Source organism: Mustela putorius, unplaced genomic scaffold (assembly GCF_011764305.1).
Source record: "Mustela putorius furo isolate JIRA1106 unplaced genomic scaffold, ASM1176430v1.1 tig00003853_pilon_pilon_pilon, whole genome shotgun sequence".
In the NCBI taxonomy this organism is placed as follows: Eukaryota; Metazoa; Chordata; class Mammalia; order Carnivora; family Mustelidae; genus Mustela; species Mustela putorius.
Window position 1 is genome coordinate 71,353,505 of NW_025422005.1, and position 13,201 is coordinate 71,366,705.

Sequence of the window (13,201 nt, forward strand, 5' to 3'; positions counted from 1 at the left end):
CATAAGAAGACCCCAGACTGAACTAATTCTGGGTATATGTGTAACCTCATAAGCAGCACATTTTTGATAGCTTGAAGACCCCAGGCTACCAGCAGCATGGGCATACTGAACATCTGTGACATAACACTCCATATAAATTAGAAAGAGCTAATTTAATTTGTCGTTTGCTTCGACAACGGTATCATGGAATACTCAGGGATGATGTAGATCTCCATTTACTGACATGGAGAGAGGCCTTCCCTTGCTAAAGGGAAGGAAGCAAGCTATCAAACATCATGACGGTGTGAAATTATTCCACATTTATATCTCTACCTATTCATAGATGGGTGGGTAGTCTTCAAAATGTTAACAATGGCATCTCTTTGTGATGAAATTTTGGATAATTTTTCTCTTCTGCTTTTATAGTTTCTGCTGTATTATTTGAATTTTATTTTTACAGAGAGCGATCATGTTTTACAATCAGAAAACGAATATAATAAGGCTACTTTTGGCCCCCCCAAAATTGTTGGAAATAAAAAAAGACTCATTAAAAAATCTTCAAATGTCCTAACAGATGCCTATTGTAAAACAAGCAAACAAAAACCACAACCAAACTCTTGCACGCACAAGGGAAAACCTGTTCCACTGCTTTCGTGACTGAGCCCTATCACAGTCGGAGTGAAAGGGAACAAAGGGAGCCTCCAAGGAGGAACACAGCTGAGATCAAGACCTCTTGACTTCACAAGGGTGTCAGGCCTGCTTCTTAAGTGCTTGGAGTATGAACTATCATTTCAGATACCATTTTAATGCAAGCTTTTGGTGGCAGATTGATTTACAGGCGCAGTGTTTCTAATTATGGGACAACAGAAAAAACTTGCCCGCTGACAGCAAAGCAATTGGTGACTGCAATTACTACAGCAGTTTTTGTTGCAAAAAAGAGACAGGCACTGTTGGTCACAGTACAATTCACACTTTATTCCATCGTGATTGGTATACTTGTAGCATCAGGACAGCAAGAGACTAAAACCGGGTGCAGAACTTCTCTGGACTAGAGGGCGGTGAAAGGCATGACTGGTTTTGGCACACAGAGTGGAATACCATACATTGGCTGGAATGTGATGGTCAGTAAAACAAAATGCACAAGTCTAACACCATGTTGAGGCCATGTCTGAGTTCTGTAGAATGTTAAAGGTTAAATAATTACGAAGACTAACATGCAACTCTATATAAGTCACATTATTCACCTACAGACTATTTCCCCCGTAGAGATGAAGAGATAGCCTTAAGCTGTTCACAGTAGCTTAAAGAGCAATCAATACACCTTAGAGATCTGCCTGCTGATTTCTATAGCAATCCATTACAGTTGAAGAGATAATGCTAAATAATGTACTTTCTCTATATTGCCCCTGTTAGATTCTTACTAACCAACTAAATCGGAATTAACTTTTCCTTACTTTAATACAATTCCTAATGTCTTTACAATGTCAAAGAGCAGCTTCTGTTAGTTTATTTATCCTTATAAATCACAACAGACTAGAGGGGAATCTAGGTAACAGGTCATCGTTCCTCTGCAAAGATAATGTTATGCTGATTAGAACATCAAAAATTGCTACCACTATGCTGCAGATATTTTGGGTTTTTGCATCATCGTATCACAAAAGGAGTCCAAAGAAGACGATCTTATCAGTGACAGAGCAGAGAATACAGTTCTGTGAAGAGGCACATAGACTCTAAGTGATTTCTTGAGACAGAGGAGCAAAGAGGGGAAAGATGCAAAGGAAAGGAAAAGTGAAAAACAGCCTTCTGTAGAACAAATTGTTCAAAAGAAAAACCTGTGCACTTGCAATTGACTAAATAGAATACAGTTCCTCAATTTGGGATGACAGAAGTAAAGATATTGAAAATTATATGCCTCTTAGCTTTAATAGTAAGCCTAATGTGGCTGACTGGGTTAACTTTCCCGAGGTTGTTTTTGCGATGCCAGACTACCCCAGGAAGAAGTTCTGCTTTTGCCAGCACAGGGCCAGATTTAACCCAAAAGGGCAACCATAATCACGGAGGACAATTTTTCCTTATGAAGTAGACCATGTGGGTAACATTCATTTTCTCTCTGGTAACAACACATTATTCACCCATCATGAGACCCTTTGAAACAAACCAGTGACCAAGATATGGTTCATTCATACCCTGCTATAACTAAGACACCTGCATGGGAATGAATTAAATGTTCAATAAAAAGGAGGAGAAGGAATTTCTTCAAATTTTGGCATAAAATCATTAAATAAATGAAAAGGATAGGTAGAGGTTAAGGTGTCTTGGTTTTATCGGAGGCTTGTCACTTCCATTTGCTCAGGGGAGATATGAATGGAGGGAATTCTGTCTTGCTTACCAAACATAAGAAATGTTTGGTTAGAGATACATACGTAAGGGGCATCTGGGTGGCTCAGTTGGTTAAGCATCCCACTCTTGGTTTTGGCTCAGGGTCCTGAGATCCAGCCTAGGGTCAGGCTCCAAGCTCAGCGGGGAGTTTGCTTAAAACTCTTTCTCTACCCCTCCCCCACCCTCATGCATGCATTCTCTCTCAAATAAGTAAATAAATCTTAAAAAAAAAGAAAAAAAAGAATCACATAGGTAAGCAGAGCAAGCCTTGAAGTCATATTTCTTAATCTCCCTGATTGTTAATCTTGAACAACAAGCTACAGGCAATACAGGAAAGGTGGAGACGACTAGGAAGTTCGATAACATGCCTGGATCAGTCATCATTCCTTGGAAAGTACCATCTCCCTGGCCTGTTAAAAGGCTGATTCTTTCAGGTTTAAGTAAAAGACAATGATCTCTCCCTTCACTGCGCCATTGTTCTTTGTAAGAGACCAGCATCAGTTTCAGGTTGTGTAATTTAAAAGCTAGAGAGGAAAGAAATTTTAATTGAATTCCACAGTATATATTCATAGATATTTCAAAGTGGAATTGTCCATTGTCTGTGGTTTCAAGCACCAAGCCGATCACTTCCTGAACATGCTGCATCTGGCTCTCACGAGACCATCAATACTCATTTGTAGATGCAATGTCTCTTTTGAAAGAACGAACTTTGCTAGACCAGGATAATTGCAGGGGGTAGAAGGCTGGAAGTAGGGTGAGTCATGATGAGAGGGGGTGGGAAGAGAAAGGAGCCGAAGGAAAAAATAAAACTATTCCCCGAGGTCTACAAATGGTCAGTAATGAAGCAAAAATGCATGGAATGTGACTTAAAGATTTCTGAGATGTGCCCATGGGGTGTTTCCAGGCTTCTCGATCTATGATCTCTAGCAACCCTCTGGAGCTGAATTTACCTTCCTAGGTGTGGTGCCCTACTTCTTCTGGAATTCAGATGTCCGGGACAAACCCCATCAGGATATGCCTATGCCTGGTTAACTGTTCCCCAAACAGTCATTGTGATTTTGGTCACAGTTCTGCTGAGGAACCTGTCTGTCCTTCCTGGGGACAGTGAGGGTGGTGGTTGAAGATGGAGCCATGGGTCAGAGGAGGCTAATGTGGCAGACAGGAGGGACCCGCAGGAAGGTACCCAGAAGTCAAGACCCTGGATTTTACCCAAGGCAACAGAAGTGAGAAAGGCAAAAGAAAGCAACTGGCAATGAAATATCCAGAGTTCAGATGAAAAATGGAAGGAAAAGGGGAGAAGCCAGGAACCAAGGAATTTCACAGGAACCAAAGATGATGAGCAATACAAACAGGAAAAAAAGAACCCCTGGCCTATCTGACTGATCAAGAAGACATTCTTTAGCCAATACTGGCAACTCAACAGCATATATATATATATATATATATATGCGCTCACATTGATAACACAAACACGGAAATGAGTATTTCTTTGCTACCATTAATCACAGTTCAATAATTCATGAGCTCTATATTTTCTAGATTGCTTAATTCATTTAGCAAAACCCACAGTTTAGGTACCACCACAAGGGGAGGGAAGGGAGGGTGCAGAACGGAGCAAACTCAGAAGGAGACTTTTGTAAACCAGAGTTAGTAGCACAGTGGCAAGTAGATTGTCAATGAACACGACAGGAGCGTACAGTCATCGGCCTTGTGAGTGCGGTATTGCCGGCTACGAGGAGAGTGGGGGGGACTTCGACTCAGGAGTCTACCTTCTTGTTAATTAAAATCGAGCTGCATGTGAGCAGCCCGTCCACCTTTTCTAGTTCAGAATGGCTCACAGGGATCAGCATATGGTCCTTCAGCTTCTCATAAACCTGCAGCAGAAATCAAGGAAAGGTAAAGCAGAAGGGTTATGTTTCCGCCTCTGTCTTACCCCCGTCCTCCCCACCCCCCACCTCCTCGCCTAGTGTGAGGATTCATTTGGCTCACGAGTTTAGGCTTCTCAGCCATTGCACCTCAAGAGGCGCGTGCAGTCTAGACCACACCGGCCCCCAGTGGAGCGAGAGGCCCTGGTGAATCACGAGCTCAATGCTTTGACCTCAAAGTCGAAGATGTGTCAAAAATGTGGTTTTACCAGAGACGCCTTCACTCTGCCGCTGTCCCTGAGAGACTGAGTGGTGCGTGAAGGCCAGTGGCAGTGTTTTCAGTCTGAATATTGCCCTTCCTCGCCACACTTTAAAACCCTTTCTACTAAACTTTAAGGTTTCTCTCCTTACCAACACCACTGGAAAAACTCGACAAGACAGACTCCGAGTGAAGTGTTTCAGGTCACACTGCTTTTCAATGACAGGTGTGAATCTTATAGCATCTTTTGACATAATAGAAAGCATGTGTCTAAACTTTGAATTAAAGGTCCACAGATTTTTCTCTGATGATCAAACAAAGCACATTTTTTTTTTTTTAAAGTACAAAATCACCTGGAACACACTGTCAAAAAAAACAATCTACCATGCTTCTTTAGGAAGAATTGTTCCTTAAATTTCACTACGGCGGCTAATTAAGAGTGCTGGAACCAGAGTGGGGCTCCAGACCCAGTTCTGTCAACCCACCACCTAAAGTGTGACTTCAGCCAAGTGCCAGATTCCTTTCTAGCCTTGGGTTACTGTTCAGTAAAAGCAGAGTAACAAGAGTGCCCTCACAGGGCTGCTGCGAGGTATAAATCAGATAATGCCCAGAGTGGGCTGGGCCCCATGCCTGGCAAAGAGGAAGCCTCAGTAAACATGGACGTTATCATCGTTACTGTGGATAGACATGGATAGACACAGGGCTGAATCCAAAGCTGTTAATCATCCGGTCATCAGACAATCCATGTGGCTGGAGAAGCACGAACGGTCCAGAGCCTTGTTTCTCCAAGTGGGTTCTCTGACCCGGGTGCTTATTGAAATTGCAGATTCTAGGGTGGGGGGTCTAGAAACCTGTATTTTTAAACAATCCTGATGCACAATAAAGTATGAGACCCTCTATTTATCTGAGACCTGGTTAAGCCCCATTCTGGGCTTCAGGGTCCTCTGTTCTCCTCAGGTTTACACTTCCAGCCATGGAAACAGAGAAATCATCTATGTATCTCCCCATTTCCTTTTTATCTGCTGAGAAGGTGACTGATTCAGAAGATAAACCTGGTGATTACACAGTATCATGTATCTGAAAGGTGGCCAAAATATTTTCTAAAATCTTTAAAGATATAAATTTTAAGATGCATAAACAAAAAACCAGTGGCTATTAAGGGCTCTTCTGTCATGCTGAGTGTCAGTACCTGATTCCTCTGGGCAGAGAGCAAGATGCTGAAATGCCTAACACAGATATGGACACTTGGAGGGTCTACGGGTGAGCACTGCTGTGACTGCGTGTGCAGAAGAGACTGGCAGAATGCCCCGAAGGACAAGGAACATCATCTTAGACCAGGAAAGAATTCCATGTCTAGGGACAACTCCCGTGGTGGCGAACAAACGCAGAAGCTCTTAGAGGGACAGGTGCCTGATGACAAGTGTGTCATCTTTTTGATCCATCGCTACCCGGGATGCACAGCCCAAAGCTCCTTTTTTGCAGCCTTGACAATGAGCACCCACTTCTTTGGGTCACTCACACTTCTCTGTCATAAAAAAACGAATGACCTTCTGGTGAAGGGCAGCTCAGATTTGCCAGAAAACAATGACACAGTTGACCGTCCAACTGTTAAGTCTCTATGCTGAGTGTCTCAGTGCGGGGAGATACGTGTCACCAGAGCTGCAGCAAAAATGTGCAAAATCCAAGTACTTACTTGAAAAGTTTTGAATACCGGGCATGATCACCTCAATTACTGTGCATGTGTTTGTCATCAGAGACAAGAATGAGAAGAATGAGTTAAATTAACTTTCCTTGTGCCCTAAAACTATATTATCCTCTCTGCTTTCTTAATGATTTGACGTGTATAGAGAAAAAGGAAGCCCCTGTTATTTGTCACTCCATCATGAAAAAAACCCCCAGGCAGGAAGACTGTCACAGAGAGGCCTACTCAGCTGCACTGGCCACAAAGGCTGGTTTTGTTTGTTTGTTTGTTTGTTTTACCTTTGCACTTTCTGGATATTCTTCTGGGGTGCGGTGTAGCAAGACGTGACCTTTGCTGGGGATATTTAGGTAAATACAGTTTGCGGCCGTGTCATCAGGCATAGTGAGCTTGTCATAGCGGTGATCACTCATCTGCTGCATGATCTATAAGGAGAAACACAGCAGGCTTCAGCGGAGCACTTCCCCACACTTTCAAACAGAAGGAAGGCAGCGCATGGGTATAAGCTCGCGACGGACGCCGAAGAATGTTCCTGAGAAGTTTTTGCCTATTTCCTCTAGTCATTTAGATCCCAGAGGAAAACCCCATGAAGTCAGGATTCTCTGGAAGAACTGCAAGCATTCCTCTTCTTCTTTTTAAAGTGTGTGTTTGTCTGTAATTTAAAAAAGGTTTTAAAACTGGCCATAATTTTTCCACTTTTTGTTCATAAGATCTATCAGTGAGACATGAAATGGACACATATGCAAAAGGCCCAGCTGGGGTTTTGATGACATTCTTGGCTGAGTAAGCAGGGCTGTCCTAGTCTATAGGAAAAAGGGACCAGAGTGGTAATCATTCTGGTCAATAATCTGATTTAGCAATAAACACACACACACACACACACACACACGCACACACACGCAATTTCCTCTTGCAAATACACTTAAATTGAATTAACCTGTCTGATGGCAGGGGATGCCTTTAATACAGTAAGCATAAAAATCACTTGAGGCGAATGTTAAACTTCTATTCTCGGGGCTCACCGCCAGGGATTCTGATCTGGCAGATCTGAAGTGAGGTGCAGAGATCTGCATTTTAAAGTTCTCCAGGTAATTCTGAGGCAGATGGTCCCAGACCACACTTGATTAAAAAAAAAAAAAAAAAACAACAAAAAAACCCCACCTGATTTAGCAGGCCTATTAATCAAATGATGGGTTTATAAATGCCTTCATATATAATAACTTTAAAAAAATCACAGGAGTGAACTCTATAAAATTTTTAGAAATTGACACCTTATCCTCATCTCAACATAATGAAAATGGAAACCCAAAAATCAACCACCCCTCCTTCACTACAAAAATATCCAAACACCCAAAACAGATAAACAAACAAAAGCCAAATATATTTTCTGCTTCATCATGTAGACTCTTTTCATTCCTGATCAATATCCATATATTTTAAGGAATCTGCTGAAATGTCATGCCATAAGGGTATAACAAGATCTTTTCCATAATCTGGTTTGATTTTACCTTTCTGACCAGGTCTCCCTCTACCTTTCAATATCTATATGGAAATGTGCTTCATATTACTAGACCTCAGAAGTAGGTAGGCTTGCCCACTCAGTGGTGGCAGCAAACGACAGTAAGATTCACAGTGTGGAAGAGAGCAATAACTCCATGCTCCTTGTAGAAAGTTCATGCCAAAGAGAACATGGAGAGTGGCATAGAATAAGCTCTCCCTGACTCGCCAGTCAAGTAAACCATTCACTTCTCCTCGTGTGGAATATGTCAAAAGTCGGGAGAGGGCACAAGTAATCTGAAAATGGAATATCCTTTGCACAGAAAGAAACATCAGGTATGGGCATGAGCTTAAGCCCTGTACCAAAGGCTGAGAGACACAAAGATGAGTGGGACACAGATCCAGTTTTTTTTTTTTTTTAATTTTACTTATTTATATGACAGAGAGAGAGATCACAAGGAGGCAGAGAGGCAGGGAGGGGGTGGGGGAGGCAGGTTCCCAATGAGCAGACAGCCCGATGCGTGGCTCGATTCCAGGACCCTGGGACCATGACCTGAGCCGAAGGCAGAGGCTTAATCCATTGAGCCATCCAGGCGCCCCCAGACCCAGTTTTTGAGAGGTTACAGCCTAATGGAGGAGACTGGCAGACAGTTATACAGAAGAAGAAACGGGGTACCACGGGAAACATTTAAAATGTATTATCTGATCACAGAACTCCCATCTTACAGATGAACAAAACAGGCTGAGAGAGATCAAATAACTTACTTGCTCAGAGTCACATGGGTAGATTCAAACCCACATATGAACAACTCAAACCCTTCTCTATTAATTGTCTTTCTTTGTCCTCTTTCTTGACCTCCAGGGCTGTGGCAGTTCTTCCTCTCCTAGTATATGCTGTAACATCGACCTTTTTGCCCTCATTTGGCACTTAACATTTATTCTTTTGTGGCATCATTAACTCTTCTTTCATACATAAGCCTGTTACAACATGCTACAGTTTGGGGTAGCCACAGGACTGACTGGGCTGGATGTCTGTCTTGTGCTTCTTAAATTGTCCCCTAAAGGGACAGGTCCATAGAGGGCATCTCCTGCCATGGTGGTTCTTTACAGCCCTGATGGAGATACCTTAGATCTACTTGAATATGTGGACACTTAAGAAGTTAAAGACATTCCTCAAGAGTAGCTACTCTAAGAAAATTAAAAACATATTCAACCTAGCCCTCCTTATATAATGGATATGCCCAGAAATACTATGGAGAGGCTTATAAGAAAAAAAATCCATATCCAAGTAGCTCTCTTCTATTATGAATTGCTACATAAATACATCTTATGCAGACTTTCTTTTTGGCTGCTTTTAAAAATATTAATAATACCTTCCATTGTGTGGAAGGGGGCACATTAGACCATCAACTGGAGTAAGACCTGGGTTTAAGCTTTTTTTGTTTTTTGACCTCTTGGTTTTCTCACTATAAAACTGAGATAATAATAGTCTTTCATATACTTATTGTGAAAGTTAAATGAAGATAATGTATATAATAAGGCACAGTAATAAGCCCTTACTAAGCTTCGAGTATTTATTTTATGGCAGCATGACCAGACAAGTAAGGGTCAAGTTGTTAGCTGCAATCAGAAAGAGCTAGGTCTGAATCCTGGCCCTGCTATACACTGTGTGACCTTGAGCAAGCTCCTCAAGCCTCAATTTCTTCAGCTATTAAATTGGATGATAGCGTCATACCTATTTCTCATAGAGTAGCTCTGAACATTTTACTTTTTTAAATTTTATTTTGCTTTATTTTATTTTATTTTTTTAAAGTAGGCTCCATGCCTAGCATGGAGCCCAAAGTGGGGCTTGAGCTCAAAAACCTGAGATCAAGACCTGAGCTGAATTCAAGAGTCAGACATTTAACCAACTGAGCCACCAGATGCCCCTGAAGGTTATTTTTTTTAAAAAACAAAGCAAAACAGATTATGTCTATGAAGTGCTTAGCACAAGTTCCTAGTACATATTAAATGTGTAATAAATATGCATACTTCCCTCTTTGTTTCTTGCAAGTCATTTGGCATCTAGCAGGTGATCAAAATGTGCTTGCAACTAATTGATTTATTTTTCCCTCCTTTTCCTCCTCTTCCTCCACCCCTCCTCCCTTCTTCTTTAAAGATTTTATATATTTGAGAGAGAGAGAGCATGAGCAGGGGGAGGGACAAGGGGAGAGGGAGGCTCTCTGCTGAGCAGGGAGCCCAATGCGGGGCTCCATCCCAGGACCCCAGGATTATGACCCAAGCCAAAAGAAGACACTTAACTGACTGAGCACCCAGGCAGCCCTTCCTCACTCCTTTCAAAGGCTATAGCAGACCTCAAAGAGTACACTGAGGGGACTCCTGGGTGGCTCAGTGGGTTAAGCCTCTGCCTTTGGCTCAGGTCATAATCTTAGGGTCCTGGGACTGGGCCCCGCATTGGGCTCTCTGCTCATTGAGGAGCCTGCCTCCCCCTCTCTCTTTGCTTGCCTCTCTGCCTCCTTGTGATCTCTCTCTCTGTCAAACAAATAAATAAAAAAAATCTTAAAAAAAAATGAGTACACTGAGATGTTCACAATTTATATATATGAACAACTGCATATATAAAAACAAGGTATGGTCTTCGTCCAGATAAAGAAATATAATTCATTAGTTAATCTTTAATTAATTAATTTAAAGGAAATATAATTCATTAATTAATGTGAGCTAAAGCCAATGTTTGGCTTTTTCCTAAAGCTGTACAGTAGGACACTACAGTCTACGGTCCTACCCAAAAGATTCTGGATGTAACGTGACAGGAAGTGGTGGATCTGGGACAAGCTAGACAGTCTGCAGCACCTGAAAGCATTAAAACAAAGAAAGAAAAGAACAAAACTTTGTGTATAGTGAAATGACCATACATATGTCTCTGTCAATTTGCAATCCTATGATTTAATAAAATGGTCCAGAAGCCCAGTGAGCAGACGGATTCTTCAAGTTATTAAGTGGAACTATCTCTAAATCAACACACAAATTGGGATTTATGAAACTTCTCAGCCATCACTCTTAGTCAGCCTGGCCAGCATGTTTCTTTCTGGGTACAGGGTCTAGGATTATAGTATGTCTGAATCTCTACTTATTATGTGTTATTGAAGGTGGGCCAAGATGGCTAGTCTGCTCATTTACAGCTAGAAGTGACTGTCTTTCATGTGGATTAGATTGAGTTTACTCGAGAAATTCAGGATTACTTCCAGACCACCAGGAGACAGTTCCCTGGGCCAGAGGCTTACTAAGTAGGGCCTCAGCGGGCTTACTAAGTAGGAAAAAGATCCTTAAAACATGGTATGTACAGCCCTTGTTACCTCGTCAAGCTCAGTCACAAAGAAAACAAAATCCAGAAAATTGAGTATTTCCATTGACCTAATTTTCTAAGCCACTGGGAGAACCATGGGCAGCATATTTTGGTCCATCACATTCAGACTCATTGCTCCCACCATTCATAAGCACTAGAGAGTGGCCAGTTGGTTTTCCAGTTTAATTCATGGTCTACAGATAATTCACTACATTCTTTATCCAAAGGTTACACTATTATCCTAGTGTAAGAAGAGCTGAAAGAGAAAGGAACACAGCAAGATCACACCTATGGGCCTGACTATACCTTCAATGGTCCCACGAGTAGCCTGGCAACTTCCACACCTCTCCGTCCGACTCATGCATGTCCGGTAGTGACTAAGGAGCAGAAACATGGAATGTTGTACATTCCAGAGGAAGTATTATCAAGGAGTGTTATCAGTACTGACTTCTTGTTTATTAGTGAGGGAACAGATTAAAATCTCCAAGGTCGTGCCTACTTGAAAAAGTTCCCAGTTTCTTTCGGGTAATAGAGACTATATTTCCGTTCCTGGGGTGTTTTATTTACTTGGGCTCCACCTCTTTCCACCCTCCCGCCCATCCCCCACCTTCAGCTCCTTGAGGGAACAATCACACTCCTTTGGTTCCTCTGCGTTTGCTTTGTTCTTCAGTTAACGACATTTATTTGAAATTGTGATCACTGGTTTTCCATACTCATTAGTACTTCTCTTCTTTTCCAGACCTTATATTTATAATTTATAGCTTCTGGTGGGAGTATTCTTAAAAATTACTGACATCAGAGCTAGTACCTACCTCCCATTGTTTGAGGATAGTTACATTTTTTTCACTGTTGTCAGGAAAGGAATTATACCCTGGGGGGGGGGGATAATTTAACACTGGGACTAGATACAGTAATTCATTGATAAATGCTACTCTTAAATGTCTTAACAAAGCCACCTTAGGAGAAGATTCTCAATCAATTTATCTAGGCCCCATGGTTATCATTTTAAGACAGGTTAAAAAATGTGCCTAGAGAAAAGGCTTTTAATAACAGAACAGGCCCCATTTGGAGTAGTGAGGGGTTCTGTTCAACGGGGGAAAGGAGGCAACAAAATCAGGCATCATCTTTCTAAATGAAAACGATTTAGGAAATGGTAACTTTAAGTAATAAACAAAAAAAATACATTTTTTTTTTTTTTTCTTGAAAAAGTCAAGGTACTTATTCTAAACACAAAGGGTTTCTGTTTCTGGAACAAAGAACAGGTTTCTCTTTTCCTGTGAGAGTGATTGTTTTCCTCCTTCCTATATGTTGGTATTGTCTGAATAAGACAACCTGACATTTATTTATAGCTGGGACCAGGAAATACAGGGATATACACAAGGCAGGGCGCTAACCATTCAGAGAGGAACAGACAGAAAAAGATTCAGAAGACCGTATCTCTAACATCTTTCCTCTGTTGTTGGAGCTCGTGCTGTGAGGCTGTGCTCCCGGGCACCTGGGGCAGGGCAGGGCCCCTAAGAGCTCGGGCTCCTGAGGACGAAGATGCAGCCGCAGTGAGGGGAGGAGCAGGTTTTGTTTGCTCTCTGTGGCTGCACAGAAGCCTTTGTTAAAAGATGAGCATCATTTCAAGTATCTTGAGAATGTAGCTGTTGGCTGTGCAGTTCTATGTGCCAGCATTTTTTCCTAAAAAAGGGTGGAGGTGGTATATTGCTCCAGAGCTCTGTGTACAGTGTTCTTTTAACCCCAGGGGATCGACTTCCTGCTTCTCACAATGTTCCAAGCCAGACTGGAAAGGAGGAAGCACCGAAACCCTCCACAGACACACTAAATTCCGGAGAGGCCCTGGACTCCGGATAATATGTGTGAGTTTGACCCGGCTCTAGAGGAAGATCTGAGGCGTCAAGTCCTTGCTGTAAATGCCATTTCGGACTTGTGCCATTTCCCAGAGGAATTATTCCACTTTGTGTAAAACAGAGTATTACTGGCATTGGACACAACCAGTGTTTGGTTCAATCCAATAGTTCTTGATGGAAGGGCCCCCGGGGGCTAGACAGGACAGCTAGAGGTGGGAAAGAGAAAGACATCCAAGGTTAACTGAGTTGCAGGCTCTTCCTTCAGGTGATGACAATCTATAATTTAAGGCAGGACAAGCGCACGAAGGGGATGCTAGCAGTGAA

General features: G+C 42.1%; 1 protein-coding gene across 1 annotated transcript in view; it reads right to left on the reverse strand.

Annotated features, from left to right (window-relative positions):
* Nucleotides 1-933: 933 nt before the first annotated feature.
* Nucleotides 934-13,201, reverse strand: part of DDAH1 (dimethylarginine dimethylaminohydrolase 1) — a 134,159-nt gene continuing 121,891 nt past the window's right edge. The window contains exons 5-6 of the mRNA XM_004752674.3: nt 6,463-6,606; nt 934-4,232 (exon numbers count right to left, since the gene is read on the reverse strand). Of these exons, the coding sequence (XP_004752731.1) occupies nt 4,116-4,232; nt 6,463-6,606 (261 nt within the window). The 3' untranslated portion in view covers nt 934-4,115. The remainder of the gene's footprint in view (nt 4,233-6,462; nt 6,607-13,201) is intronic.